General features: G+C 48.7%; 11 protein-coding genes across 11 annotated transcripts; 6 read left to right on the top strand and 5 right to left on the bottom strand.

Annotated features, from left to right (window-relative positions):
* Window positions 1-211: 211 nt before the first annotated feature.
* Window positions 212-1,525, bottom strand: BDR25DRAFT_356785 (uncharacterized protein; the record flags this gene model as incomplete). Its single annotated transcript, XM_033695699.1, has 11 exons — window positions 212-263; window positions 302-447; window positions 514-572; window positions 603-623; window positions 666-837; window positions 875-932; window positions 993-1,092; window positions 1,129-1,141; window positions 1,168-1,269; window positions 1,323-1,417; window positions 1,477-1,525. 11 exons carry the CDS (start codon window positions 1,523-1,525, stop codon window positions 212-214), a joined length of 867 nt encoding a protein of 288 aa, XP_033545861.1.
* Window positions 1,526-1,556: 31 nt separating this feature from the next.
* Window positions 1,557-2,839, top strand: BDR25DRAFT_356784 (uncharacterized protein; the record flags this gene model as incomplete). The annotated part of the gene is made up of 10 exons (XM_033695698.1): window positions 1,557-1,593; window positions 1,653-1,862; window positions 1,902-2,080; window positions 2,119-2,125; window positions 2,180-2,213; window positions 2,249-2,371; window positions 2,436-2,539; window positions 2,591-2,629; window positions 2,687-2,768; window positions 2,806-2,839. The coding sequence occupies 10 exons, from the start codon at window positions 1,557-1,559 to the stop codon at window positions 2,837-2,839; spliced, it is 849 nt and encodes a 282-aa protein (XP_033545860.1).
* Window positions 2,840-3,150: 311 nt separating this feature from the next.
* On the top strand, window positions 3,151-4,585 carry BDR25DRAFT_356783 (uncharacterized protein; the record flags this gene model as incomplete). Its single annotated transcript, XM_033695697.1, has 10 exons — window positions 3,151-3,236; window positions 3,277-3,297; window positions 3,378-3,538; window positions 3,580-3,592; window positions 3,616-3,823; window positions 3,875-3,970; window positions 4,025-4,294; window positions 4,330-4,346; window positions 4,383-4,418; window positions 4,477-4,585. 10 exons carry the CDS (start codon window positions 3,151-3,153, stop codon window positions 4,583-4,585), a joined length of 1,017 nt encoding a protein of 338 aa, XP_033545859.1.
* A 653-nt stretch (window positions 4,586-5,238) lies between these two features.
* Window positions 5,239-7,364, bottom strand: BDR25DRAFT_264160 (uncharacterized protein). Its single transcript, XM_033686850.1, has 3 exons — window positions 6,826-7,364; window positions 6,315-6,769; window positions 5,239-6,262 (listed from the first exon to the last, which is right to left on the bottom strand). Exons 1-3 carry the CDS (start codon window positions 7,141-7,143, stop codon window positions 5,422-5,424), a joined length of 1,614 nt encoding a protein of 537 aa, XP_033545858.1. The 5' UTR covers window positions 7,144-7,364; the 3' UTR covers window positions 5,239-5,421.
* Window positions 7,365-10,953: 3,589 nt separating this feature from the next.
* BDR25DRAFT_50426 (uncharacterized protein) lies at window positions 10,954-13,389 on the top strand. The gene is made up of 2 exons (XM_033698671.1): window positions 10,954-11,432; window positions 11,480-13,389. The coding sequence occupies exons 1-2, from the start codon at window positions 11,113-11,115 to the stop codon at window positions 13,308-13,310; spliced, it is 2,151 nt and encodes a 716-aa protein (XP_033545857.1). The 5' UTR covers window positions 10,954-11,112; the 3' UTR covers window positions 13,311-13,389.
* A 1,950-nt stretch (window positions 13,390-15,339) lies between these two features.
* On the bottom strand, window positions 15,340-16,551 carry BDR25DRAFT_50386 (uncharacterized protein). Its single transcript, XM_033698670.1, has 2 exons — window positions 15,724-16,551; window positions 15,340-15,676 (listed from the first exon to the last, which is right to left on the bottom strand). The coding sequence occupies exons 1-2, from the start codon at window positions 16,299-16,301 to the stop codon at window positions 15,517-15,519; spliced, it is 738 nt and encodes a 245-aa protein (XP_033545856.1). The 5' UTR covers window positions 16,302-16,551; the 3' UTR covers window positions 15,340-15,516.
* Window positions 16,552-18,017: 1,466 nt separating this feature from the next.
* Window positions 18,018-19,751, top strand: BDR25DRAFT_394451 (uncharacterized protein; the record flags this gene model as incomplete). Its single annotated transcript, XM_033698307.1, has 11 exons — window positions 18,018-18,215; window positions 18,276-18,361; window positions 18,414-18,509; window positions 18,573-18,667; window positions 18,770-18,783; window positions 18,812-18,877; window positions 18,945-19,117; window positions 19,147-19,178; window positions 19,210-19,306; window positions 19,342-19,628; window positions 19,675-19,751. The coding sequence occupies 11 exons, from the start codon at window positions 18,018-18,020 to the stop codon at window positions 19,749-19,751; spliced, it is 1,221 nt and encodes a 406-aa protein (XP_033545855.1).
* On the top strand, window positions 19,634-20,857 carry BDR25DRAFT_50379 (NAD(P)-binding protein). The gene has a single exon (XM_033698669.1). The coding sequence runs from the start codon at window positions 19,774-19,776 to the stop codon at window positions 20,710-20,712; it is 939 nt and encodes a 312-aa protein (XP_033545854.1). The 5' UTR covers window positions 19,634-19,773; the 3' UTR covers window positions 20,713-20,857.
* Window positions 20,858-23,360: 2,503 nt separating this feature from the next.
* On the bottom strand, window positions 23,361-24,693 carry BDR25DRAFT_304578 (uncharacterized protein). The gene has a single exon (XM_033690247.1). It carries the CDS (start codon window positions 24,528-24,530, stop codon window positions 23,742-23,744), a length of 789 nt encoding a protein of 262 aa, XP_033545853.1. The 5' UTR covers window positions 24,531-24,693; the 3' UTR covers window positions 23,361-23,741.
* A 217-nt stretch (window positions 24,694-24,910) lies between these two features.
* On the top strand, window positions 24,911-25,772 carry BDR25DRAFT_50368 (uncharacterized protein). Its single transcript, XM_033698668.1, has 2 exons — window positions 24,911-24,952; window positions 25,011-25,772. Exon 2 carries the CDS (start codon window positions 25,078-25,080, stop codon window positions 25,687-25,689), a length of 612 nt encoding a protein of 203 aa, XP_033545852.1. The 5' UTR covers window positions 24,911-24,952; window positions 25,011-25,077; the 3' UTR covers window positions 25,690-25,772.
* Window positions 25,773-25,985: 213 nt separating this feature from the next.
* BDR25DRAFT_304575 (GroES-like protein) lies at window positions 25,986-27,473 on the bottom strand. The gene is made up of 3 exons (XM_033690246.1): window positions 27,266-27,473; window positions 26,943-27,154; window positions 25,986-26,786 (listed from the first exon to the last, which is right to left on the bottom strand). The coding sequence occupies exons 1-3, from the start codon at window positions 27,385-27,387 to the stop codon at window positions 26,098-26,100; spliced, it is 1,023 nt and encodes a 340-aa protein (XP_033545851.1). The 5' UTR covers window positions 27,388-27,473; the 3' UTR covers window positions 25,986-26,097.
* Window positions 27,474-27,964: the final 491 nt, after the last annotated feature.

The following is a 27,964-nucleotide window of genomic DNA, read 5'->3' as shown; positions in this document are numbered from 1 at the left end:
CCCCAAAAACAGAGGGAATCTAATCCATGAGGGAACTTGAAAAGTTCTTTTAGGCTTTTACCATGTCCCGGGGCGGGACCCGTTGAACACACTTGGTCTACAATAATTTATGCTTACTACACGTTTTGGAAAAAGAGCTGGACACATATCGAATACCCGCTGCAACCATGCCTTCCTAGCTAACGAGTGATTGAAACTAAATACAATCATCCTATATCTCGTCTGGAACTTGGACATCGTCTAAAATAATTTCATTACTTCGACTTATGTACCGAGTGCAGAACCCCTGCCCATCAGTCACTGTTGCAGCCCGGAAATACCTCGAGGAGCTGAATATTTGGATGGACTCTTTTTATGACTTATCGAAAGTTCAGTAAGTCCTTCACATGTTGGCATGGAATCTGGGAGAAGATATCTAGATGCTAGTGGGAAGCTCGTAATCAAGATCTTGGGGCAAACGTGTATAGCCTAGCCTCCTGAGGTTAAAGTTACGAAAGATCAACAAGAATACACCAATATGGTGCCGGAGACACGCTGGTCATCCGCCGTCTCCTGTATCGCTTGACACAAGTCTGCACCATGATTAACCCGCTAAAACGAACCAACTGGATCGGGGGTATGGGCTGAAAAAGTCTGCCTCTAGTGATGTGTATCTAAAGCGGCACAGGATTTGAAGGCCATTTGCTTCAAAACCATGACGGAAGCCGACTTCGTGTGGTCATCGTTTTGCAGGCCGTAAAACAACAAATTAATGACGTATACTTGGAACCACAGATGGAGATTGCTGCGCTCTTTCCACATCGCCTCTGTTTTTGCCTCAGGGATTAGTATTATCCACTAAAAGAATGGTCCCTGCTACCATAAGTGCACAAACGGACTTCCTAATCTCAATCCTCATTAAAGTTGAGCATGTAAAGAGGTGTTTCTTTGCGCTACTCCCCCAACCACGGCCATAAATACATAGTTGTACAAAATGTCGTTTGAAAAATCACGTCAGCTTCTCAGCATGACACATGGATACCCAACAGCGATAGGATACCTCTGGTACGGTAGATCGAATCTTCAATTCTCGACACCCATATGATATCTCTTCTCAGCTCCCTTCCAAGATTTTGGGAACTAAATTACTCTTCAATAATGTCTACAACTTCAGGCGCCTCGGCTCACAATACCCCCACAGCACCCTCGATGGATTTCTGGAAACCTGCGCTTTTTAAAAGTCTTCTGGATATAAATGCTCGATATCACTATGAATAGTAGGATAGTTGTCTACAATTCTAGTTGCAATACATGTCTAGAGGTCTAAGATGGTGAGGGTATACGCCTAAGGAAGTCGTAGACTTTCTCTCCTCCATTGTCGTTTTTCGATGGGTCTTCGTAGGCTGCAGATAGAGAACGATGCAGCCGACTCCGCCGACTAGCAAGAGATGAGGCAAAGCGAGAGCCTCTATATACACAAGCTGGCTAGCGCAGGACCAAAATAGCTTTCTTGTGAAGCCTCGAGGAGTGAATAAATTCGTTTCATCCTCCTTAGCATCCTGGACCTTATGCCTTATATGAGCGCCAGTCCATATATCAAACCCAATCCTTTGAGTAAAGATATGCCAGTTAAAATAGCAAAGGGTTAGCAACACCTAACGGTCCTTAATCAGCCTCTAGGGTGTCAGTCAGTCTACTGAGTGAAGCTTATTACCCTTATCCCTATCCCGGCAAGATCAAGACTCAGCTCGAACTCACTACCTGCAGATCCTCTAAAAATCTCGACAATCGTAGGACTAGTCGTAGAGTCAGCGTCAAATCAGGGTATACAGTTAAGCAGAAACGATTTGAGGTTGACAAATGGAACCTTTTTCAATCACATGGTTAGTATAAATATAGAGACGAAATTTCGGTTTCCTGAGAGGAGGATCAAACAATGGTCTACAATATCACAGCTGATCTCGTATTTCCAACGGGGGATAAATACTCTTCCAAAGGCTCAAATATCGATCTTTGTGGACAGTATTGGAAAGAAGAGGCTAGAAAGGGCCCCCAAAAATCATGGGCAAGGTCTTCCATCAAAGGCGGTTGCGCTACTGTGGTACTTAGTATTGGATGAGGGTGCACTGAACTATGAAGGATGCTCGTGGGGAATGCATATTATAGGTTAGGGACGGAGATCAATTGGTGATGCTTTGAGGCCGGACCCAAATATTCACCCAAAATAACGGTTGGTTATCTTCGGGGTAGACTTTACAGCTTGCCTCAGCGAAATCGGCCTCTTTGGCTTCATGGAAGCACCATGGTGTTTCAGTCAATTGCTGTCACGCCTTGAGGCGTCAGGATCCAAGGGGCAGAGGCAAGCAGTTGGTGGGATGGTACACCATGCTGTGTCTTGATTGGTATAAGATATCTATGACTAACACGAACTCCACCACCATCTGATCAACAAATAGCAGCCCTTTCCTCAATCTTTGTTTTGGCAAATTGCTATACTTTCTAAAGAGTTATCTCGTTGAAGAACCGCAAGATGCACCGGCTCGCCCGTCACTCATATCGAGTCTTGCGACTCTATTCTTCGTTTTAAAACTTTCCCTTGATAGTTGATCAGATTTACTGTGTCTTTCCACCTGTCGCCGAACATGGCAGGGTTAATTTTAATTTAGAGCAGTAACTTCCATGCTATTAACGTCCTCCCTAATTTCAGCAAGATATTTAGCAGATAGCCTCTACCGTAACGATATTCCATATTTGGTGGGAGAACACTATAAATGTATAATCTTGAGCCGGTGATGACGGTCTGGTGGGACCCTTGAATCCCCCTAGTTTTGACATATTTCGCGATCGAGATATTGATTAGCGAAATGCCAATAAAGCAAATGAATGTAAGACAGTCCCACCTTTCTTCATAGTTTAGTGGAGTTGTATTACGAGGTCTTAATATATTGTTTTAGAAGAATGAATGAAAGCCCCCAGCTAGCAAAGATTATTTAGCATATACCCTTTTGAAGACACACTTTCCTGAACGTAGTTCTTCCTACCTTAGTAAAAACACTAAGGCCTTATCCTTCTAATGGTTTAAAATAAGAGCGGCGATACTTCAAGTTAATCTAGGGCATTAAATCCTTAAAAGTGTGGGAAGAGGAAAGGATTCATAAGATAAAAAGCAGCATGCTTTGTCCTGACACTATTTCAATATACAATCTAGAGATCGAAACTGTTATGTTGGGGCGCTTTACTTCACCACCCGGATCTGCGTATTCACTCCAATCTAAAGACCCTTCCCTGAAGGTGCAGATGGCCTAGACTCTCCCACCGGTTTACACTCTTTTTCTTCACTGGTACAACTTTGCATAACTAACGCACGGAACAAGTTTATGTCCCTATCTGAGTCAAAGGGACTCTTTTCCTATCTTAAATGACTCCCGAACTGGATCTCGGGCAATTACTCTTTACCATAAACTATCTTCTCTCCGAAATGCGGTCGAGAAGCTTCTGAAAAAAAGGGTTCCGAGAAAGCCCGTGTTTCGGTACCTAGAAACCTTGAAAATTGAACCGCGTATCGGCCATGCATGGACATGCTGGCTAATCTGATGAAAGTTAGTTGGAGCCAGTCGGACATCATCAGATGTGAAGAGTGGTTGATGTCGGACTGGACTTTGAATGGGCCTTGGATCTGATGTGCGACCACTTAAGTGGCTTAGAATATCGACCATCCCTGCGACCCCGAGATCCGCAAATGCCAGCCGAGAAGACGACTAATAATCTGAATCTCCTGAGTGGCCACGTCTTAGCTCCGAGTCCCGTCTCAAGTCGACAGACTGGTACAACGATAGGACCCACAGTGATGTACGATGACCGACTAATATGCAATCTTTAATTCGACGCGTCTAAGTGGGTCAAACCTCGTCGATTAGCCAGAATGGCCATGGACCTGCGCGACGTGTCTTTATCAATTCTACGTTTAGGATCCCATGGCTTTTCTGGAGGAGTATAAATAGCCCAAGAAGGTTTTATACCCCTCTAATTTTCTTCACTATTCAAGGCATTGCCTCCAGAAATTTTGGATTGTACATTTTCATGCTTAGATCCAGAGAAACTTTTTCCCTTGATCTGCGGAACTAAGCACTCAAAGGAAGACATCGTAGGAGTAGAAACATCACACTCTATTCACATGGGTCTAACAGTCTCCCGAGCTCTGTCCCCAATGGAGGCCACGGCTGTCAGAGACAGGAGAAGTATAGGTACCAGAAATGCAGAAGCACAATTGATATGCCGATTACACAACAAGAAATGTATTGTTATCAATGGCAATGTATTCCTCTAGATAGCTGATCTCTATCCGGATAGGAAACGAGCAGTATACCGTAGCTTAGCTCTTGTTTCTTGATTTGCCCATTCAGTCCCTCTACGGGAATAATATCAACACCCGCTTATGCGTCACTCTAAAAAATGAGCAGGTAGTTGTATTATAATTTGAAGAGCGGCCACAGGGAGTCTTTATGACTATTCCAGCCTACACATGTCTGATTCGGCAAATCGAAAACGCAATGAAACAGCTAGCATGCTGTGGCTCCGCAGCCTCTCTCTTCCTTTAGGAGTATAATCCCTATGTCCAAATCCTGCATACTCGTCGTCGCCGATAGCGATTAGCTTCTAGGATAGGAAATCTTGTCGGCTTGTTTCTTAGACGTCGATGAAATAAAATGGAGTTTACTTAACAGTGTGTCTGATTCGGTAGGTTTAGCTTCTTATATCTCCGGACCGGTTTTGATTTCGATCGTTGTACTTAACTTCGTACAAGTAAAGTGGCTCAGAACCCTATATATGCTTAGATCTGGAACTTTTTAAGTTGTAGCTAAACTCCGAAATATATGGTGCTACGGACACATTGTTGCGGTTAACAGAAGGTAAAAAATAGAAGAATACATGGAGAGAACCCGGGGAACTCCCGCTCCAGTATTGAAAGAAGCAGCAATGTGTTTATAGTCAGAACCTCTTCGCAACGGGCTATATGGAATACCGCAAGACCCACCTCATAAATAAGGGCAAGTTAGGACTCATGCCGTGGAAGTTTTCATGTTGAGAATACCGGGCCAAAATCGCAAGGATTAGACCCAGAAGTCTGTTCTCAAAAGACACCATGCCTCCGGGAATGGAAGCCTCAGTTGCGAGGTGTAGCGCCACTGCAGAGGGGCATGAATGATGACGAAGAGCACTGCGAGAAAACGTTAACTATGATTCGAATACCTAGGATATCATCATTGCTTCTTCACTCGTCTATCATACCCACATGCATATATATCATATGCTTTTGAACACACACACACACACACATATATATATATATATATATATATATATATATGTCCCAGAAGGAACCCATCTCGCATTTCCCATCCAAGCCACAGCATTTCCTTCCCATTCCCACTCTTATCTCTTCTAATTCTTATCTAACCTAACCGCAGCATTACTCTCAATAAACCCTAAATCTACCTTATGCCCCAACAACTCCCTAATATTACTAACTCCATACTTAATCATTGTCGGTCTCTCCAAACTCAGTCCAAATCCATAGACCCTCAAATCCTTAGGCAATCCCATGGGCTCCAACATCTCAGGCCTGAACATTCCCGAATTTCCAATCTCCACCCACTTGCCAAGACCAACGTGGTATCCAAAGACTTCCATGGAAGGCTCAGTGTATGGGTTGTATGCGGGTTTGAAGCGCAAGCCCTCGATGCCCATTTTGGAGAAGAAGTCTTCGAGGAAGCGCATTAGGCCGCCGAGTGTGAGACCAAAGTCGGCAATAACCCCTTCTATCTGGTGGAACTCGGCGAGATGGGTGGCATCGACGGTTTCATTGCGGAAGACGCGATCAATGGAGAAGTAGCGGGCAGGTCGGGGGTCTTCTGCTAGTCGATGCAGGACCCAGGTTGAGACGGCTGTGGTGTGTGTTCGGAGGACGAGACGTAGACATTCGTCTTCGGACCAAGGGTAGCGGTAGCCGATGGAACCGAAGGCGCCGTTTTGGTGCACCTCTTTGATGTTTTGCCAGTATTCTTCGTAGTTGCGGGGCTTAGTTTCCTTCTTCTCCGGGGTTGCGAAGAGCCGCTTGTAGCCGGCTTCCATGGCGTCCATTTGTGCTTCAGTTTCAGGGTCTGGTCGTGGTTTGTCGGCTTTGGGGGGATCGGAAATGAAGAAGGTGTCTTGCATGTCGCGGGCGGGGTGTTGTTGGGGGACGAAGAGTGCGTCGAAGTTCCAGAATCCTGAGTCAACGTAGCTGAGATATGTCAATTTCTAATTCGTAGTTTGAATTTAAATGGTTGTCTTACTGGCCGGTAGGCATCTCTACGAAGCCTTGATTGAAGAAGATGTTCCTGAACTCTTGCCGCACCTTGTTCAGCGGGTGCAAAGTACCAGCATTCTGTGACGCTCCAAGAGCATTGAAGTTGTAGGGTTTGAAGTTAGCCATCTCCCAGGCGCCATTTGCCAGCATATCCGCTGTCAAGTCTGTGACCTCTACGGGCATCTCCTTCGCATACTTGGGACCTTTGGTAACCGTGTAGGTTAGGACCTTCGAGGTGGTGACAAGTTTCCGCTTCTTTAGGTCGTTAAGGAGCTTAGTGTCCGATAGTGATTTGGTTTCTTGAATATCTTTCAGAATATCTTTCGTGGTATCTTTAACCTCTTTCGCCACAAGGACTAGTGAATCTCCGTCCTTTTTTATCCATTTGTTCTTAAACGCATTGCCTTGTCCCACCTTCGCTGAATCGGCGCCGACGACTTTCTGAGCCCCAGATATCAGTCTCAGAGAAAGTGGACACTGGTGCAAGATCAACCTACTGGCAACTCCTTGATCGGTATCTTCCCCGCCTGCCTGACAGCATCCCACACCTTAAACTCATGGCTTCCATCCGCTACGATTGTCTCCGACTCTTTGGTCAAGATGACCTGGTCCGTCTCGTGAGTGTCATACTGGACCATAGACCGGCTTGCTAGCCTATCTAGCGCGGCCTTGATCTCGGGCTGAGGTATTGAGGGGAAGTCTTCGGAGGTTTGGAGGGGTGATTTTATGTCGAGAGCATCGAGGACTTCTTGGGTGAGGTTGCGATTTTGCGCTTCGAGAGGAACGGGCACTGGGCCCCGATTCCTGCCGGCCATATTTGAGGTAGTTTCGAGTGGAGATTTAAGAAGATTTTAGCTTTCGGTGGTGGTGGAGGTTATGAGTCGAATGCGAAATTCGAAACCCAGGCCGAAGTTCAGCCGTAGGTGTCGAGCTGGTGTGCCAAGACCGGATCTAATTGGACGCCAACTTGGATAGTGAATTGCTAGTCCTCATGAGGTAAATTCAGGTACAAATGCTCCCTCTTGCTTCTTTCACAATATTTCTGATTCATCACCATACCATCAGTCTACCTTGCGCTGCTCAGCTCAGCTCACATTCCACACATTCCGAGATTCACATCCAGCTTACCCAATCCACCCCGGATTCACCCAAGCCTCACGAGACCACTACTGCGGTCGTGGAACCCTCACCCCATACCTCTCTCTCCACACGTCACCCACTAAACACCTTATTCGTCCATGGAATGCGCCCCTCCTTGTGAATGTGGTGAGATCTGTGATCTTTGTTCATGCCCCGCCTTTGATCACGCCCCAAGCGATGTCATTCGAGCCAGGGTCCAGCCCAGCAGCTCTATGCACATAAAGCTAGGGGGAGCTCCAGAACTGAGCTCTATTGCAACACAGACTCACCACTGCACATCCAACTGAATCACTGAACACCTAACCCAGCATCACTACCACAAGTCAATCATGTCCACTCAGAGGTCAGCCTTGCCTCCCGTATCACCCACACACCCATCACCTGACCCGAGACATTGCTATTCCTTGCATCATCTCCATCCTGCCACACAAGCTTGGGGGTGTAGCAGGAGGAAGTGCAATACTAACCAGTCCATAGTGAAGCCGACTACGACGCCAGTGTGTCGAGCTCGAAGATCGAGCCTCTAAGTTCTCCTATGAAGATCCATATCCCGCACACTGACCATGGAGTCATTGGCGAGGATGCAGATATCGAGCATACACATATCGCTCCTCTAGACAGCCCAATAAAAGGTGAGCAAATCATGCCGTCCTCTTTCTCGTGTTGGTTTCGGTAGAGTCCCAAGGGTACTAGTTTATCTTCATATTCTTTCGTCAACCTTGGCGACTTTGATGATCAATTCCACGCTGACTTCTAGGTCTAGAACACCACCGAACCCTCTCCATGGAGCTCGACTCAAAACCTGAAATCGAACACCCAAAAAAAGAGACAAAATAGGCGGAGACAGGTGACGGTGCGGTGATGTCTCGTTTCCACTCAAGGGAGCGAATCTAGTAGAAGTTGACAATATGACGGAAATTGACAGCGAGGAAGGAAATTGACCACAGAGAGATGATTACGGCGCAATGACTCGGTTTACGCATACCAAATGGTGTTAGCATGTTTTGCCTTCAAATACAACATTAACGGGGTCTCCCCTCTTTTCATCCGTCTCGAAAAGTGTACATCCTAATCTTGAAGAATTTAGCAGCGTGGTTACCTGGTGAGGGAAGACCGTTGTTATCTCTTCGTTGGAACACTTATTCTCCGAACACATCGTGCAGAATTTCGGCAGATTCCGCTCGGAGGATCCCATTTAATATATCCCAACCATCGGGATCCTGCGTGGTTTTACGAACAAGCCGTTCGACATTCGAAACATTTTGTCAAACCAGTGGCCAGTCCGGAAAGTCCTTGGCGCTGATTTGCGGCACATTCTGGAATCGCACGATGATTTGGCAAGCATAAGGCAGATAGATTGCTCCTTGTAGTCAGCGCCCTTCCAAGAGTCTATGTTAATCGGTTGTCGTCTCGCATTGAGCTAGCATTGGCACCAGATTCTGTAGGATTGGGGCGTAGTCTTGGCGTTGAGAGTTGTAGGTGGGGCGGAGTGTCGGTAATGAACACGATGAGAGGTTCCTAGCATCCTATCGCAAGCTTGTTTCATTGTTTCAGACTAGGTAGTAGAAATCGCTGACGGTCAACCCCGCTTTCTGTCACACAGTGAGGTTAAGACCTGTCATCAGGAGGATGAGGATCTCTGGAGGGATTGCTGACAGAAGTAACCGGGTGGCATTGCCACGCACGTTTTGGAACGGCTGATTTGCAAATACGAGATCTAACATCGATAGAGTGGCCGACGCTAAGTGGACGATTAAGAAGCTTGTCGATATGTGAGCTGAGCTGAGGGATGACGCTTTGCAAATTGAATGTTCACAAGTGTGTGACGAGAGATTCGAGTTGAATCCATAATGGGCTCAAAAGGCGGCTTACGACGCTCTGTCTACTAGTGGCAGACAGTCGTAGCAGAAATAGGCTGCGTGGTGATGAGTTCAGTTGCAGGCTTCACATCGTCCGTTACAGGTTGGCGGGCCTTCGTCGGCGTGCAAGACGAGCATTTTTGGAGGAGGGCCAAAAGTATCGTGGAAACGCAAATTTGAGCGACTGCCGAGGGAATGGCTGCAAGGTGCAGTCAAGCTTTGTACAGTACATCTCGTCAATGGACCTAGTGTGGAGAACTGGCTAGGAGAACATCATGTCTGTCAAAGAGAATTGATAGCGCGTACCCTTGGACATAGAGCCGTTCGGACAAAGTTGCTCCCATCGGAGCCCCAGACGACGGTTTCAACATGTTGATGCAGGATCCACCGTGGTCAAACTGCTTTACCGTCATGCAGAAACCCACTGCGCTATTCATGGTCTGATCCCGTCTATCATTGCTGAAATCTGGAGATGGCGGGGAGGGAGGCGCTATTCTCGGACAGTGGGTGCGATGGTGATGTTGCAGCTTCTGACAGTGAGGGGATAATTTCCCACGGCGGGGACGGTTGATGAAGGAAAAGTTGGTGGTGCAAAAACGTTGCTGCATAACATCAAAGCAGAGAAATGTCAAAATAGTATTTTTAGAGATTGGTGGCCGGATGCAATCTAATCATGCAGTTGCGCGCGCCCACGCTGGACAGCCATAGGCCCCCAGCGGACCGTCCGGTGGGTGAGCGCGCAATAAGAGGCCGAGAAGGGAAGAGTGAGAGAAAGCTCTGCCCGCCACAGGGGCATCGCTCGGAATGCCGCTCGGCTGGATTCCAAGGGCTCCAGCTGTTTTGCCACATTACCTACGCCGTATTGGGGCACCCAGCCAATGGACGGCCGGGCTGGGTTGTAATTTTCCTGCGAACTGGTGAGGGCGAAGGATGGCGGGCCTGCAACCGTCGACCAGGGGCTAAGGGACAGGGTCACCTTCTGGAAAAGGAGCGCTGCCATGAGCAGCGAGCAGCGCAGGTGATGTCGCCAACAACATCAAGAGTGCGCAACTGACGCCAAGCGAGGCCATGATTGCCAGCTGCTGTCGAGAACGACACAATGCTGGACAATGGCAGTGAATCCGGCGATGCGCGATAACGCAGCGCGACCGTGGGAATGAGGGCTGGCGTGCGCAGGCATGGCGCGCGATGGGGGCGTCTGGGCGCGGGTGACTAAGGCCTCAACGCTGTGCTCTGAGCGATAACGACTCTGAGCACACTCGCGCAGCCTACCAGCACTACCAGCAGCCTACCAGCAGCCTCTCGTCCACCACAAAAACAAGTCTAGTAGCCGGCTCGAACTTTTGCCTCGCGCCCGCAATTATCGCTCAAGCTTCTCGTCTCCACCTCCTGAATTTGCGCCAAGACTCCTCGGACGGACGCTGCAAGCGTGCTTAGCATCGAGGCTCCCCCCCCCGGCCCAATAATATCCCTGAGCCGCAGCCCGCAGGCATTGCCCGTCTCCTAAGTCCCCTACCACCGCGACCGCGCCATCTTCACTCCTGCTCCGCCGCCCCTCAACCTCAGCACTCCTCCCAAACGGCCTGTCTCGTCTTTAGGACACTCCACTCGTTTTCCCCCGCTGCTCTCTTCGTCTGTCCTTTGCCATCACCACTGCGACTCCCGCAACGCCGCCGTGCACACGCCGAACAGAGACCCCGTCCTGCAAACACGCCGTACACAGCTCGCCGCAGATGCAGCAGTCATAAGCACCATAGCCCACGCCGCACTCACTGCAACACCAACATGTCGCCCTTCGATATCAATCCGCGCAAGCTGTTCGTGCGGACGCGCTTCGGCTATGAGAAGCTGCCCGGTGCTGATAGTCAGAGCTCGTCGCCGCTCTTCGGCACACCCCTAATCAAATCATGGAAAAACCGAAGTCCATGGGCAAACCAGCAATGGCGCCGTCCGCGGCTGTCGCTACCACGCATAATAATGCTCATGATAACAACACTGCTGCTGGCCTCGATGCTCGGCACTGGCATGTACAGGAGGCACAGGTGGAACGAAGAGCAACGAAAGAAGGGAGAGAGGAAACTTTATCACTGGGAGCATTTTCCTCGGTATGTATTTTCGGCAATGTCCATCGCACCTAGCTAACCGGTCGCAGCTTGGATGGTTACTACAATGGCATTCGGTCCATAGTGCCCTTCTCTGATTGGGTGCCTGAGCAGAAGTTCATCAAAAACGCCCTGTCTGGCAACCCAGAAGACAAGCTCGAACCCAAGTATCCTGTACTATCTAAGGAGCACAAGGAGCCGCCGCTCGATCCCGTACCGTTCAACCCGTACCCTGACTATTCGACGTACGAATACCTAAATAAGCATGACAAGGTTGAGACATGTTATCTAGACAAGGATGACAAGGTTGACCTGCCCGATATCTACGCGTATCCCGGCATCCCTCAGAACATGAGCGAGCCTTTCTTTGGCTCGTACGAGGAGCTTGGCTTGAACGAAAAGGTCTGCTTCGATCGTTTCGGGAGATTTGGGCCGTATGGATACTCTTACCCTCGGGAAGAGGGCGGCTTGGGCATGTCTGGCAAGTCGGAGAGCTGGGGAGCAGACAAGATCTGGAGCTGGGAGAAAAAGATCGATTACAGCAAAGTAAGTTGGGCTGACGCGCAGAGGAAATGCTACGAGAAGAACAAAGTTCGCTTCGACAAGAACATGACCGAGGCAAACAAGGACGTTCCTGCCAAGAAGAAGCTGCCACGCCACGCATACATCCTTCGGACTTGGACCGGGTACAAGTACAGTGACTACCAGATTCTTACCATCCGCGCCATGATCAATGAGCTTGCTCTCAAGTCTGGAGGCGAGTATGATGTGCACTTCCTATTGCATGTCAAGGATGATAGCATACCCATTTGGGCTTCGGAAGAGATATATAACAAGACTATCGAGGACAATCTTCCCAAGGAATTCTGGGGCATGGCAACTCTTTGGTCAGAGCAGCAGATGAAGTCGTACTATCCAGAACCATTCCCCAATAACGTCTACAACCATGCCAAAGCCCCTGTCCATTCCGTGTACCGAAGTGCTCACTTCTCTCTCCAATGGTTTGCACAGCGCTGGCCTGAATACGACTTCTACTGGAACTGGGAGATGGATCTTCGATTCAGCGGGCACTACTACGAGTTCAACACCAAGGTTGGTGAGTGGGCTAAGAATCAACCGCGAAAGGGAATGTGGGAGCGCGCTTCTCGTTACTATATTCCCGAGCTTCACGGGTCTTGGAAGAACTTCACTGAGCTGGTCGAGGAGGAGACGTTCAACAGCGATGAGAAGCCAGTGTGGGGCCCACCTAAGTTCGAAAATACTGGCATGCTTCCGACTCTTGACGAAGTCAAACCGCCTCGCTCTTATCTCCAGGATAATTATGAATGGGGTGTGGGTGAGGACGCGGATCTCATCACGTTCAACCCAATCTTTGACCCTGCGAAAACCAACTGGGTGTTCCGTGACGACGTCACTGGATACGATCTTGAGCTCCCAGAACCACCTCGCCGTTGTGCCATCATTACGGTGTCCCGTCTGTCGAAACGCTTGTTGGATATTATGCATCGTGAGACCTATCTCATGAAGCATCATATGTTTCCCGAAATGTGGCCACCGAGTGTCGCCTTCCACCATGGATTAAAAGCTGTGTATGCCCCTCATGCCGTCTACTTCGACCACAACTGGCCTCTCGAAACCCTGGATGGAACCTTCAACCGCCCTCCGAAGCCCACCGACAGTGTTTTCGGTTGGGGCGAGCACAACCAGCTTGGTAGCAGCTTCTACTACAACGCCGCCTTTTCGTCTGCCTGGTGGAGAAGATGGCTTGGCTCAGTCGAGAATGAAGAAGGTGGTACTGCCGCAGAGGAGGCAGGTACCGGCCGATTATGTATGCGGCCGACACTATTCCACCCCGTTAAATTCGAGCGCGGGGCGGAGTGATCACTTACTTTCACTTCTTCTGCACCCTTTTAATGCCTGTTTCTGTTTTTGTTCGTGCTGCAATTTCCCGCATGACTATTCCACATGCGGCTATAGACTTTTTTTTCCTCTCCCATCCAACACTTTGGCATAGTCAGCGTTGTTATATCCCCTCGCACTCACGCTTTCGATTCTCCCATCGGCTCTGGCGATCTTCTTTCCACGGGCATCATCGGGCGGCGTTCCTGGCGTTTTTGTCGATAATCGATTGGCCTATTGTACAGATTAATCTGTATCCTGTTGCGCGGGCCGTAGTGTAGGTGGCCCGGATGTTTCCCTTCTCTTTTTTTCAACAGGAAGGAGTATGTATACCTTCTTTTCATGCACGAAGAAAAGTCGTCAAGCAGCGGAATCGATGGATATATTCATGAAGGAGATGGTATGGATGGATGATGGGCGGATGTAATTAGCCACATGGCACATAGCTACACTCACACTCTCTCTCATACTCATACACACGCTCACGCGCGAATGCAACTACCTTGTTAGGACTCTTGGATCGGAGAAGAGAAGGGGAGCGGTTCAGGGGTTGTTTCTTGGTTCGTTCGTTCGTTCTACTCCTACGTGCAGATGTTGATGTGGAGTTTTTGGGTTGGCGGTGCGGTGGTGCAGTGTGGTGTGGAAGGAATACTGCTAAATGCGAATGATGGATGGATAGATGAGGGATGCGAGGGTGATTGTAGATTATGTGATGAATTGTGGTAATAATTCAGTATATCTACTTCAGACTGATCCTAAAGCTTGCCTTCTTTTGTGTTGTTGAGGATGATCATCGTCTGCTTTCCTCGGATGGAGGGCGGGAGGGGTTTATGTATGGTGTGTGTCCAGGTGGGTCTCACTATTCTTATGCAATATCCACCCACACTCATCCATCCATCCTCCAAAGCGCCATTATTAATAGGCTAGGACTAGGGCAAGATCTTTAACACGCCACTATCGACTTCCCCTCATCAAACTCGAAAGCTTCTCAATATTTGGCTTTGGCGTGGTGCAGTGACTAACGAATCTTGGAACCTGAGCTTGAATGTAGTTCACTAACTATGCAAGATTATATGGGTAGCATAAAGATCAGTAATCGAATAATCTGGGGCAGTACAAACAGCCCTTTTTGCTTTTCCAATGCACTTCGCATCCAGTTTTCAAGGTTTCGATTTCATCTCTAGTTCCAGGCTTACTTGTTCATTCGTTCCTTCGTTCCCTTGACAAAAAGTAAGTGTATATAATCACGGCAAGCATACTGATCGCTCTCCCTCTACACTTCGGCCCATCCCGTCCCTCATTCATCCCCTCCGCGGTATGGAGAAGGCGATAATTTTATTAGCCTCTAGTTATCTTGAAGCATTATCAAGAGGTGGATGCCTTACTGGGCTGTGGTGGCTTAGAGGGATGGCTATGATTCTTGCGGAACAGCATTGCCAAGGCTGATTTCGCGTGAGAAAACTGTAGGAAGGCTCTATTGTACTGCACTCCCGCTCGTTGCACTTATATTCCTTCTATGGTCTCTAATATCCATCTAGACCAGGTCTCAGAAGCTGTCTCTCTATATGCCTGTGGCGAACTTGGTAGCGTTTCCACTACTTCCCTTTCACTATTACATTATCGGAATGGTCTTAAGATGGTTGGAGCTATTTGTTCTTTTCTTCGTCTGTCGACTTCAAGCTAGCTACGTGCCTGCCGATTTTCAGCGTCTTTTCAGCGTCTTTTCAGCGTCTTTTCAGCACATTCAAGATGTTGCGGTTGTTGATCACATATCCCCCTCGCATCCTCCACTATCAAGCAAGGCTGTCCCGATACGAAGCAAGTATTTACACTAAAAGTTGAGAGTAAGATGTCGTGATCATCCAACCCAGTCCTAACCAAAAATCCAAACTAATACAACCGCAGACGTCGTAAACCGTAGATTGTCGTTCCCTAGCATCCAGCTGTCGCCGAAACTCCAAGAGCAATATTGCTGAATGCAGCAAATACGGCCACCCGATGGGCACATGGTGCCTAAATATTTGAGAAGCGCCGATGCCATAAGGAAAGAACGCCATAACCGATGCCCATGGATCCAAAGTACTGGAATCCAACTTTCGAACTATTGCTGGGGTATATATGGATTGATCCAAAAGGGAGAGATATTCGTGTCGGTGTCTAATCTAGGTTTAGTTACGAGATGATGGTATTACATGCCATCCTGTTGTGAATCATGTGTCGATGGTGCTACCAGGAGCGTGTGCATCACTTCGTGGGCGTCTCTACTGCTGCCGCTGTTGCTGCTGCCACCAAGGCGGATAGGTCTGATGCCCCTGTGGGGCGCGTCGTCGCTACCAAAGTTTTTCATTCTGACTTCATCAGACATATCGCGTGGAGAGGGAAGAATATCACTCACTCAACTTTCATAGGCACCCATTCTAACTTCTTATTGTCGAAATGGTGGTGCTCGAAATCGGTCTTGGTCAACGACTTCGGTCCGTACTCTTCCTCCAGCAACTCAGTATATGCGTATGGGATCTTGACGGGCATGTCCTCGAACACGCTATCTCGGAGAGGAAATATGTCCTTCTCAAGATAATGGTGTCTGTCCTTACACATCATGTGTCCTTTGATACCCATTGCCTCAGCAGTCAGATCCCGCCGCAATGTGGTAATATCGATGAACAATCCAGTCTCCATATCAATCCACCGCGCATCGATGACGTTCAGCGTATCTGTCGTACTACCGTCCTTATAATGCGGGTTCACCTCTAGCAGGTAATTTCTCCCATCCTTGGTTCCCGATATCCGGTAGTGATGCACCGTCATATTGTAGTAGTTGGCCAGGAACTCCATTGAGCGCTCGGACATCTGAACGTCGACATCGGAATCCCAAGGCATGATCTTGCGATTCCACCACCAGCCCAGCAGACTACCATGCATAATCCACGTCTCGGCCCCGATGTCGTGCATTGTCGAAAGGTAAGTTCGCATTAGATCCGTAAGATGAATGCGGCGGAGGTTATAGGACAATACCTTTTCGGCGAAGCGGCCATCGTAGTGTGCGTGGAACTATACCCCCAGTTCCCGTTAGCTGCAGCCTCCCAACCTAGTAATTCAAGGTTCATATGTAGAACACCGAATACGCGGTCTAGTTTGATACTTACAGTCGATTCGTGAAAATACTTGTCTTGCGGATCGCCCTTCTTTCCGCTTCTATCGCGTGAGATTGGTGTTAGGCCCTGCAGGCTCTCGATGTCGGCGTCGCGTTTCCAGTGTGCTGGGAGAGCTTGCGAGACGTAGGACAGAAGAGCCAGTACGAGAGCCGAATAGTGTAGTGCCACCATCATGTTGTGGGTTTGCGGCTCCGCTGGCGAATATGCTCTCCAGATGCAACTGTCACTGCTGACAGTAGATTGGCATGTTATGGGAATATCAGCCCACGTGACGAGGGAGGAATACAGTAACGTTAAGATGGACCGTCGAATTGAGCGATGAGGGTTGAGGCGGAGGGGTGTGGCGCAAAAAGGAGAGGAATCAAAAGTCGCGATGGGCAAGCCTCAAACGCTTGTCAAGATAGTCAGAAAAGCAAGAAGCCAAACAAGACAACGCTGGAAACGCGAGAGGGAAATCCAATACCCGAAAGCGAGCGAAAACGATCAGATATGTATCTGTGCCTTAGATTCGGAAAAGAGGGGGAGAGATCGACGCAGTTATAAGCCGCGACTTCCCACTGCTAGTGTGAGCTGCTACCCGATGCAGAACCCTCGCAGGACGCTGGTTTCGTTGCCGCTAGGCCTTCCCGCATGATGACTGCCACCACTCCCTCGCTCTAATCAACCCCCCGTTTCCCATATCCTTAAATCTCATCCATGCAAGTTTGAGGCTTCGCGCTTCACAGCCTCGTCGACTCTTGATAACTCACGGTTTTCTATTTGCAGCCGTCCCCGTCAACCACTGAAACACTTTTCTGGGACCAAATTAGGGATGGGGGAGAACTGACAACCCCGGCTGACTGGCTAGCACGCAAGGTCGGAGTAATCCGGGGTTTCGATGGATGGGACCCTCCAGCCTACAGGGAATCAAAACCCGGATTCACCATGTCAAATGCAGGATTTTTCAACGGTGAGCTAGGACCGAACTTTAGTGGGCTTTCATCTAATGGGGCATTTTGCCAATGCTCACATATTCCCGACGATTCCCATCAAGCCTCGTCCACATTGTAGCAGAAGAGAAGAGGCCACGACATGGACATGAGAGCAGAGAAAGCTTTGGAAAATGGATGTTCCTCCGTTGGACACGCGTTCACCGATGCATGAAACAAGACGGGTATCTGTCGCCGGGAGAATGACGAGTAAAAAAGCTTGTCGCCCGACAAGCATCGCTAAGCTTTGCTTGGCAGACCGATCCTTTATCTCCTGACTCCTGGCCCCGCTTCACTATCCTATCTGATCCAAGTTGTGCGACAGTGACGCGGCTCTAATTTCCATGTCTCTTGCGCGACGCTGCATGAAAGTTCCTCGTTGGCCTCATTACTCAGCCTCCAAATGCCGAGCTTCCTGCAGAGCTGAAGGTTGTCACTCTTCCGAGGCAGATGCTTGACGAGACTTCGGCTTGAGACTCTGCGAGAGGTTCGTCTTACCCGTCTTAAGGACACCAAGCAAGAGCTTGAGGTGGAACATGCTCTCGAAGCACGAATTCCGCGTCGGCATGAGCAATTCAGCGCTGAGTCCTGACCGGGTCCGCGGCATCGGCCCCGGTCTCAGGAAACCGCGCGAGAGAAGCCTGCATGTGACCATTTGCGGTTTCCAGAGATTAAAATGTTCTTCAAGGGCTGTGGCTGCATTGCCGCCCAATACTAACCCTTGGCTGTTGCTCCCACTGCATACACCGCTAGCAGATTCCAGAGTATCCGGGGCAATTCATGCATTAGACGCGTAGCCAATACTTTAGACGCACATAATTCAGTCTTTGAGGCCTCTCGATTCGATAGTAGTACATCAGGATTCGTTTAAGCCTGACTCGAGCATTTTAATTTGGCAAAGGGGAATGGAGTACTTCACTGACGGATTATTTCTAACAGCGCTACGAAGATATTATTAGTAGAACATACTCCTGCATCGCTTACTCAGGTGCACATCAGGTTATAAACCGGCCGGACAAAGTTTTCTCTTCTCGTCAAGTCATCCTCGAGAACAGTTTGTTGGAGCAGCTAGCTTATTTAATTTATTCCGCACTATGCCTCCTACGCGCTTTTCATGAAAGTTTCGCCCACTTTCTTCCTCAAGACTTAGGAACTTGGAAAACTGCTGGGCCACATTGGTCCGGAATTGAGCGAGTGTTGTACCCAACAGGCTTTGGTTGATTTAGCGCATAGGGTAAAATAAAACTCTTCGAGTAAGTTTCAGTCTTAAACTAACTACAAGTCCTTCATTTATATACCAATGCTAAACCCTGCGAAGTTATTCAACACACGGTAATCATTCGAAGACTCAAGCAATTAGCCTGCGATCTACATAGAGCTTCCTCATTCCAAAGGCAACCACGATGACTACCTCAATCTGCCAGCAGTGATACTAAGGCATGAAGGCCTTAGCTCTCTTTGAGAAGACCTAACCTCAACTTGAATGGCACCAGAGCGACAACCCAAAGACAGGGTCGTCATTTTACAGCTCCGTTATGACGGGCGAGTGGTATGATGCACTTCACAACGACGTTGCTATACAAAGCCGTCGAACTCCGTTCCGCTGCGTCATGCAGCATATTAGCTTGAAGACTGGACAGGCCCGCCAAGTACAAAAAATACAGAAGTGAATGTTCGGCTGGGAGGGGCATCAAGTTTCATTCATCGCTCTTTGGCCTTAACGCAGCGTGGGCCACCCATCCATTCCGATCCCGCGAGATCCAAAAGCCCGAACCGTTGGACAGGTTAATCCGTTTGGTACACCCCGGCCCAGAGCACAAATCGAGCAGCATATGGGACCTCTACTTACACTAATGTTCCCTTCGAGCATTTTCTTCTGCCGTACTGAAGCCATTGCAAAAAAAGAAAGAAATCATTGGCACACCGTTTGATGAAACTTCTAAAATTGAGAATCCGGACAGTATTTGACCTTTCCTGTCCTCGTATGCACACTTCGGCCATGTCTGGCGTTCTTTTCTCCGGTGCAAGATCCGCGCTGCTCATTGGCTCTGATCTTTATATCCGAGATCTGGGCGCCGGATCCGACTTGCCATTCAGCTCCCCGCCGACTAACTCCGCGATGTCCGATTTCGGATTTTCAACTGACAAGACCATGATAGACCATGACCAAATCTGGCGTATGCAAGTAAATTGAGTATAAAAGAGATCCAACGTTGGCTTCAGAGTATCTAGCATTTACAACCCCAATTCATGTTCAAATCCACAACTCTTCTTTTGAACAGAACCTTTCGAACCTTTAATTAAACTAGCATCTTAACCACAATGTCCAAGAAGCTCCTCGCCGTTTTTGGTGCAACCGGTAACCAGGGTGGCTCGGTCGCAAACTTTGTTCTCAATGACCCTCAACTGTCAGAGGAGTATGCTGTTCGAGCCATCACCCGCGATGCTTCAAACCCCAGAGCAGAGGCCCTCAAGTCCAAGGGGGTCGAGATTGTCGAAGCTGACTTGAGCAATCCCTCTTCCCTAAAATCTGCTCTCAAAGACGCACACACAGTCTACGCCCTCACGAATACCCAATACAGCGGCAACACTAAAGAAATTGAGACCACCCAAGCTAAAGCACTCTGCGATGAAGCGCTAAACCAAGGCGTGAAATACCTGATCTGGAGCTCGATGTCACATCCTAGGAAGATATCCGGGGGAAATCTAAGTCACATCGACCACTTCGACGTCAAAGCCGAAATCGAACAGCACATCCGCAGTTTGCCTATCAAGTCCGCGTTCTTTGCTCCAGGAAGCTTCATGCAGAACTTTTCCCACACCATGAAACCCCGCCCAAGTCCCGCTGGCGATGGCACCTACGTCATTGCAAACCTATGCAACCCCTCCACCAAACTCCCCCTCATTGACATCACGGACACTGGAAAATGGATCGGAGCGATCCTTGCGGAACCCGACAAATACGAAGGCAAGTTCTTGGCTGCAGCGCAGAGCATGTACTCCATGACGGAAATTGCAGACATCGTTTCCAAAGTCAGCGGAAAGACGGTGAAACATACACAGCTGCCGGATGAGGTTTTCAAGGGGTTTTTGCCGGAGGGATTTCGACAGGAGCTCTTTGAGATGTTTTTATTGTTTAGGGATTATGGGTACTATGGAGAGGAGATGGAGGGCCTTGTAGATTGGGCGGCGAAGCAGGCGAAGGGCCACTTGAATACACTGAAGGAGTATTTAGAGAAGGAGCCAATTGCTTTTGATTAGGTGGGGAATGGTGGGTATGACTTGAAGCTTGTATCGCCGAGTAATGTGGTATTGACCGCCATTTATATACTCGATATTTTCACTGAAATGATATTCTCCTTTTTGTAACTATATCTTATCTAGTCTGGCCAATAACCATCTTCCGTCTGACTTTGATACTTATCATGCTTTCCTTGGCAAGTTGCTCCAAACCCAACCCAGATGCTCATTTGTCCGTACCATCTTCCCACCAACCAAAATTGGATACAGAAATGATCTCAAGCTCTTCTAATCACTCTACAGGTGATGTCTTCCCGAATCCCCACGTGCTTCTTTCTTTTGAGGGTTTTAGTAGCCATGGAGACTGAGAGATGAAGAGTGAAGCCTTTTAGCTCAAGAAGGGGATTATATACCCTTATCCCTAGGCATCAGTCGTTGGGAGGGGACGTGATTCAGGCTGAATCATTTTCAAAAAATATGGAACGATTTTGCGCTGGGGTTCCAAGAAGCAAGTCAATGGAGTGGGTCTTGACGTATCGTCTTAGCATCGAAAACTATTGTTTCCTAGTATGGGGCAGCAGTGCTCTTCACACCACCTCACGCACATCTTTCTACACTAAAATGAACATCCTGCTCGATTCTTCGAACACAAAATATCTCCTCTGGGCCTACGAAACCATCCGACCCGAGGTTCCAAGACCACTCCAACAATCTTCATTCGGTATCTGGAAGCCACTCATGATCTCTTTCAGCTTGCGATTTAGTCCGTCCACAGGATTGAAGCCACTAATTTAGAGCTATATCCAAGACTCAGACTTTTCAACCCTACCCTCACGTCTCTGTTGCTAACTTTTATATTAAGGAGCCTGATGTCGTGGTGGAAGGAGTTGAAATATATACCGTTCCCCTATATCACTTAGTAAGCACTTTCCAGAAGTTACATGCGGGTATTCGTGAGAGGTTTGACTATCCACGGATGCGCCAAGGTTATGATGGCGAGGCATGGGGTTCCAATTTTGATGTTGCCATGCTTTACGCAGGCAGAATGATCGTCATCACAAATCTTGCCTCTGCGATCCATCCCCAGTTCTCCTGACTCCGCTTCATGCTTGACATTTCAGCTTGCGAAGCAATATGCAGCATTCTTCCCGTATTTCCTGGGGTTTAATTTCGCTATCCGGCTCGGTTTCCAAGACCTCGTCTATTCAAACTCGGACAGTTTTTTATTCAATTCGATTCATGTTTAAAGCCATCTTTTGCACAACAAGCTTCAAGAGCCTTTCTCGAGTTCAACCATGCGTTTATATTGCCACTTATTTTGCGGCTGGAGGTTGAGCGGTAAAGTGAAGAAGCAAACCTTAAAGAGCGAAAGGGGGTTTATATACCCGCGTCTTTCGGCTTGTAGGAGAGGTTTCAGAGAATCGAACTCATAGGGAGAGGCGCATATCACTCAGATAAAAATAGCCGGACCCGGAATAGGGCTATGTTGATATCCAAGCGTGGAGAAAATTCTGTGGTACTAGATTGCATCATGGAGGTAGAACGCTCTTCACTACCATCGCAGTCCTGCGCAATTGATTGACTGGGATTTACCCAGTTACCCCAAGACCCATTCTTTCAAACGCTTTCAACCATGCAGAAATTGTACATCAAATTTTAGTCGCTACTTCTCTAGGAACTCATCAAGACAGCGTGGGTAAAAGTTTGCTCCAGACATCGCAGTGTGACTCCCAGTGATTCAGAAACCTGTGCCTCAAGCCCAAGCATCGTAAAAATGAGCGTAAAGCTTTTGTGAGGTGGTGGCGAACGGTGTGAATGAAAAAGAGTCTTTTGGGAATCGTGAGGCCGTTTTATATCCCCATTGCTTGGACTTTCCGAGTAAAAACTAGAAGTTACGACCGAGATTAGAACATGCTGGAAATGTGGCAAGATTATTCGATTCCGGCGTGAGAAAAATTTGGAGTATGTGTTGGCATTTTAGTCCGCGATCTCTGAGAATACTTCGTCTTCTACCACTCATCTAGCCATCATGGTAGGCACTACGTGTGGCTTGAACTCTAACTCTTCATTAGACAGCCAATCAATCCATTATTGGATACTATGCAAATCCTACAAGTAATATTGCTCTTGATCTTAAATTCCAGTACCGAGCTATCAAATCCGAGTTTTAGACATCCAACATGAAGATTTTTTCCATCCGTTTAGTGAAGAGTGGACAAGTTCAGTGAAAGTGACACCACTTTCGATCCAATCATAGTTTGGCGCATTTCGGTTTATTTGAGAAAGTCAACAAATGCGGCAGATCTCCTAAGTCACCGCCAAACTGGGTATACGTACCTTTAACATACCCAAAAGCCGCAGGATTAGAAGCGTAGAGGATTCGGAACACGAAATTTGGAGGAGCTCCTTGGGGAAGTAGTCAGGCTCCTCCTGCATGATGTTGCCGAGGTGTGAAGTTCTCAAGTCTCTGAAAGAAGTGGGTTTATGTACCGCTAACATCCTTTAGACTAAAAGCAGAGGCCATTCGGTAATTCGATTTCTCAGACACCCATCGGTAATGGATTTGAAGATCGTTAAAGAGGCTGATGAGTGACGTCGTTGAAGTGTGAGATTTTCATGTTCCTAAAACGGTGGGAGTTTATATACACTTTGAATCCCCGGAGGTGGCAGAACAGGAAGCATATAAAGTAGTGACTCAGTTTTGGATATACTGACACTAGATATGTATCCTCTCCTTTTGAGGAGCCTAGAACGACCCTTCCCTTTCCCTGTTCCGTGTTTGCTCCATCATATACACATTTCTATCTCTTCTACATCCCCTCATCGCGGCCTGGCAGAGGAGGTGTGCAGGGTTGGAGATTGTAGAGCTGATGGAGCTCGATGATTTCTCATAGATTGATATCTCCTACCTAACAATTCCAAGTTCGACGACGCTTGAGTCGGGCCTTTGGGGTGTATACGTGGATACCAGGAGTTGTTGAGCCGCTTCGGTCGTTGAATTTTTCTTGGGTGTGGCCAGCGGTAATCCCATACGGTCGCCAGCGAACACATCAAGACTTTTGCTCCACCTCTTCAACTCCTTTCCTTTTCTCCTTATTTCTCGCCCCCCGAAAGATCCAACTATCCTCTCTGTTCACCCACCCCACGCCATTCCTCCTCACCCAAGCCGTACCATCCTGCAACAGCCCATACCCTAACCCGGCCACTAACCCGATCCTCATCGTCCTAGCAGCCGTCACAGCAGGGAAATGGTTCCAGACACTCCACAACCCGCCCATAACCATACCCGCCATACTCGTACTTATAAAATCGCGACTAAACTCCACGCTCTTATTCATATCCGACAAATCCAGTTCATCTACGCCCTCCATCTCCTTAATCGTGCGGCCTGCGCGCCACGTCCCTCGAAAGACATCCATGCTCTCCTCCACGATGAAGAATATACTGGCCCAAGCTGCGATATACACGCCCTTCCTCATCCCCTCGGTAACCCCCGCTCGCATCCTGTAATAATTCTTCGACTTCTGGTAGAGGTACCATCCTGGCTGCGAAACTGGTAGTCGGTGGGCGTTTTCGGCACGGAAGCGGAGCGCGGCCATGTGGCCTGCGTGTGAGGACCCGAGGGTGAAGCCGCATAAGAAGGCGCTGAAGGAGCCGAGGAGAATGCGTTGGTCAAGCGACATGCCCAGGCGTTCGGTGGAGGGGCGGATGGGGGAGGGGCCTTGGGTTAAGCCGGAGGGTGGGGGAGTGAGGGTTTCTGGCAGCTGCGATGGAGTGGGAGGTTGTTCTGTAGATACTGTGGAGGCTTGAGTGGCGCTGGAGAGAAATGGAAAGTGCATAGTGACGAATTCGGCTCTTTGAGCTTTACAATGGAAGGAAGTGGAGTGATTGTGGAGGAGTTAGAGACGTAGTGACAGCTTCAGGAATTCGAGTAGTTTGGACAGCGATGTTCACAATTAGACATGAACAAAATCCCCCTCGATAAATGGAGTCTAATGTACAATTGCGAAGGTGGAATGGCGGGGAGGATGCAGTGGAAAGATATGTTCACTGGGGTGTGATGCCAAGACACTAATCGGAGCAAGGATCACCTCCCCGCGGAGCTCTTTCTTTCCACAACCTCCACAATCCCGGCTACTGCCTACCCATCTACCCAATTCCACGACCCGTCTTTGCCCTCAATTTAGAACTTCATTTGTCTCACTGACCTTGAGAAAGGCTTTGGTGTACGTGACTCGGCATTGACCGCTGCACGAAGACTGTAAGAGACATTCACCTTGTATGCTTCCAAACGTCCCTAACTTACGTCTAGAAACTAGATCTCTTTATATCTACATATCTATATATCTATATTAATGGGCCTACGCCGGCCAACATACCCCAACAATGACATCCACACCAACATTCACACCTCCCACCCCATCAACCTGGACCCTCCGCCTCAAAAACCGCAAAACCACTGTCCTTCTCCATGTCAACCCTCTCAATACGTTCACTACAATAAAAACGCATCTCCTAGCTGCACTCCGCGAAACCACGCTCAAAGACCCTGAAACAGGGGATGAGGTCCAGCTCCCCTCCTCGCCCTCTGAAGTCCAGTTTGCCCGCCCTGTCAACATTAACCACCCCGAACTCGGGTTTGTGCTGGGCGAGTGGGAGCAGCCAGGAGGCGTCGGCGAAATGCTAGAGGAGGAGGAGTCTGGTAGGAAGAAAGGCAAGGGTCGGCCGAAGAAAGATGATGAGCTTGCGGGGATGGTGAATGTCAATGATTGTCCGAAGGGGGCTGGATTAAGAGATGGAGCGGTGTTGGCGTTTCGGTGGAAAGGAGATGAAGAGAAAGGGAATAAGACGGAGGGTAAGCGAAAGAGGAAGGAGCTGGATGTCGACATGGAGGAGGGCGAGGCGGACATGTGGGGAGTCAAGCTCGCGAGTTATGAGGATCAGTATGGGGTTGAGAATACGGGAGATGTGGGGGGTGGAAGGGAGTTTGAGGGCTGAGATGTTTTGTCAAGATTGGTGTGGCTTTGGGGAAAAAAACATGTACTGAAGACGGCTGGGATGGGTACGGCTTGATCCTTCTATCGAGCGACATCAGATGTGGCATGCCGTTTCGCATACGAATCCGTGACGCCCAAGCGAGTCCCGAGGAGCCTAAGAACCGATAATGCGCGGCGGGAAGAATGCTGGTACCGAGGCGAAAAATATTCATCGAGATTACACCACATCCTACATTTGCTCAACCAAAGAGAAGATGTTACGATTCGTTTGGATTAGAATAATGCATCACAATTTCTATCGCTATTTAACCACTCCCACGCCTTGCCCTCAACTTTTAATAGTGGTCGATCATCAATATTTTGAATCCCCACTCTCCTCACTATCCTCCCAACCTCGGCCAATGCCCCTCTACAGCGCCGACCCCTTCACCCCCGGCGTATCCGCAATCCTAAAAACATACTTCACTGCCGACGCCTTTCCATCCTTCAAATTCTTGAGTGCTCCTTCCAAGCCCTCAAGACCTCCTGGAACTACCTCCGCCGGGTGCGGCGTAAACCAACCCTCTGCCAACCCTCTCGCCATGTACCGATAATACACGTATGCAAAATCACTCGCCTTATTATGCGACTCCCCTACGCTCGTAAGAGTCTTCTGAACGGTTTCAGGAATGCCCTCATACTCCTTCCCGGGAAGCACTAGGGTTATCTTGCCTGTTGGTTCGAGGACTTTGACAATGTTTAAGTAGGAGCCTTTTTCTGAGGTGGCATCGAAGGCATAGTGCAACTTCAGTCCTTTGAAAGCGTCTTTGAGGCCTTGGACGACAGCGTCATCGCCTTTACGGTAATCCACAATGGAGTCCCCTTTCGAACGATCGATCAGTGTTTCAACGAATGGGATTCCACGCCCGGCGACCGCGACAATGGGGTGGATGTTTGATAATACAGCCAGCTTGATGGCGAAGGCGCCGACTGCGCTTGCACCACCATAGACGACGAGGGGTGTAGGAGAGGTTGCGGGTGTCCAAGGATCGGGGAGGCCGAGACGGAGGTAGAGGCCTATAGCAGATGTCATGGCTGCGAGGGGGAGTGTCGCTGCATCTGGATGTTTTAATCATAGCGTCAGTCTAACCCAATAACTCCTGTCCATAAAACCTGCCGAACAAGCCACCTCCGGCATTCCTCCATCCCATGCACATGCTCGGCAGCACCTCCCACGATCAGACAAACGATAAACGGCAAACGGCTCGAACATACCTTCAAAACTTGTCTTCTTCGGAATATGAAACGTAGTATGCTGCCACGCAAGCGCATACTCAGCATAACTCCCGCCTTTCGTCCTCATCTCATGGAAACTCGCGACCCGGTCTCCCGGTTTGAATTCCCAAACTTTGGACCCGACGCTATGCACGATGCCAGCGATGTCGTCGCCGGAGTTGGCGTGCTCGTTTAACCATTCGGGGACTTTCCTGCGGAGAAGGAAGAGGGTTAGCTGGTGGTAGTTGAGAAAGAGTTTGGCGCGTAGGGATTGAGGGCTTGGAGGACATGTATACACGATATGTGACAAGTACTGTACATACCAATCCTTAGGATTACTCCCACTGACTACTACCTGAATAACCAACTGCTCAGGCCCTGGTTCCGGGATTGGAGAATCTACAATCTTGACCTTTGGCCCTGGGCTCACAATCACATCCTTCATTCTGAATCTAAACCTTGGAGTCTGTGATTGAGTCTGTGGAAATCAGAGAGAAAGCTAGTCGCTCATTCGATTGTCGTGGTTTAAACTATCCTCTCTAGCTAGATCCTACGACAGCCGATAGTGGGGGTAGTATCTTTATATCACCCTCGACCCTCACGCAAGCACGACATCACGCAATCCCTCGAGCTTGAGCATCATTAATAATTCACCGTGTGGGGTAGCTAGCTCCTCCCTCCTGGGCCCAGTCCCTTGCACACGGTAACCTTCTTCATCTGCTATTTGCGAACGGCAAGGGGGGCAATTGCATCGGCTAAGTTCGGCTCGGGATATGTGCCTGCACTTTCGAGTCGCAGACAGCAAATCGGGGTTTGTGGAAGATGTATCTCCGATAGAAATTCTTCGTTGACATCACATCACAGTAAGCAGCAGTGCACAGAGTAGCTAGTACAGAAGAGTGGTTTGATTACGAGATCTAGACAGTGAGTGCAAAAGTGTCAGAAAGATCACATGTGGGAACATAATATGGTCAGAAAAGTCTGCCAAAAAAAGACATAATCAGTCACATACATCAAGATTT

Source organism: Lindgomyces ingoldianus (assembly GCF_010093535.1).
Source record: "Lindgomyces ingoldianus strain ATCC 200398 unplaced genomic scaffold BDR25scaffold_22, whole genome shotgun sequence".
Taxonomy (NCBI): domain Eukaryota; kingdom Fungi; phylum Ascomycota; class Dothideomycetes; order Pleosporales; family Lindgomycetaceae; genus Lindgomyces; species Lindgomyces ingoldianus.
The sequence above is the reverse complement of the archived record's forward strand: the minus strand, read 5'-3'. Positions and strand labels throughout refer to the sequence as shown.

What these genes read in the sequence shown, in the direction of transcription:
- BDR25DRAFT_264160 (XM_033686850.1), bottom strand. Translation starts at nt 7,143, where the DNA reads ATGGCCGGCAGGAATCGGGGCCCAGTGCCCGTTCCTCTCGAAGCGCAA. An exon ending in TACCGATCAAGGAGTTGCCA is followed by an intron (nt 6,770 to 6,825) that starts GTAGGTTGATCT and finishes TCTGGGGCTCAG; the next exon opens with AAAGTCGTCGGCGCCGATTC. An exon ending in GTAGAGATGCCTACCGGCCA is followed by an intron (nt 6,263 to 6,314) that starts GTAAGACAACCA and finishes GACATATCTCAG; the next exon opens with CTACGTTGACTCAGGATTCT.
- BDR25DRAFT_50426 (XM_033698671.1), top strand. Translation starts at nt 11,113, where the DNA reads ATGTCGCCCTTCGATATCAATCCGCGCAAGCTGTTCGTGCGGACGCGC. An exon ending in CACTGGGAGCATTTTCCTCG is followed by an intron (nt 11,433 to 11,479) that starts GTATGTATTTTC and finishes AACCGGTCGCAG; the next exon opens with CTTGGATGGTTACTACAATG.
- BDR25DRAFT_50386 (XM_033698670.1), bottom strand. Translation starts at nt 16,301, where the DNA reads ATGCGAACTTACCTTTCGACAATGCACGACATCGGGGCCGAGACGTGG. An exon ending in TGGGTGCCTATGAAAGTTGA is followed by an intron (nt 15,677 to 15,723) that starts GTGAGTGATATT and finishes TGATGAAGTCAG; the next exon opens with AATGAAAAACTTTGGTAGCG.
- BDR25DRAFT_50379 (XM_033698669.1), top strand. Translation starts at nt 19,774, where the DNA reads ATGTCCAAGAAGCTCCTCGCCGTTTTTGGTGCAACCGGTAACCAGGGT.
- BDR25DRAFT_304578 (XM_033690247.1), bottom strand. Translation starts at nt 24,530, where the DNA reads ATGCACTTTCCATTTCTCTCCAGCGCCACTCAAGCCTCCACAGTATCT.
- BDR25DRAFT_50368 (XM_033698668.1), top strand. Translation starts at nt 25,078, where the DNA reads ATGACATCCACACCAACATTCACACCTCCCACCCCATCAACCTGGACC.
- BDR25DRAFT_304575 (XM_033690246.1), bottom strand. Translation starts at nt 27,387, where the DNA reads ATGAAGGATGTGATTGTGAGCCCAGGGCCAAAGGTCAAGATTGTAGAT. An exon ending in GGGAGTAATCCTAAGGATTG is followed by an intron (nt 27,155 to 27,265) that starts GTATGTACAGTA and finishes CCTTCTCCGCAG; the next exon opens with GAAAGTCCCCGAATGGTTAA. An exon ending in GAAGAAGACAAGTTTTGAAG is followed by an intron (nt 26,787 to 26,942) that starts GTATGTTCGAGC and finishes TAAAACATCCAG; the next exon opens with ATGCAGCGACACTCCCCCTC.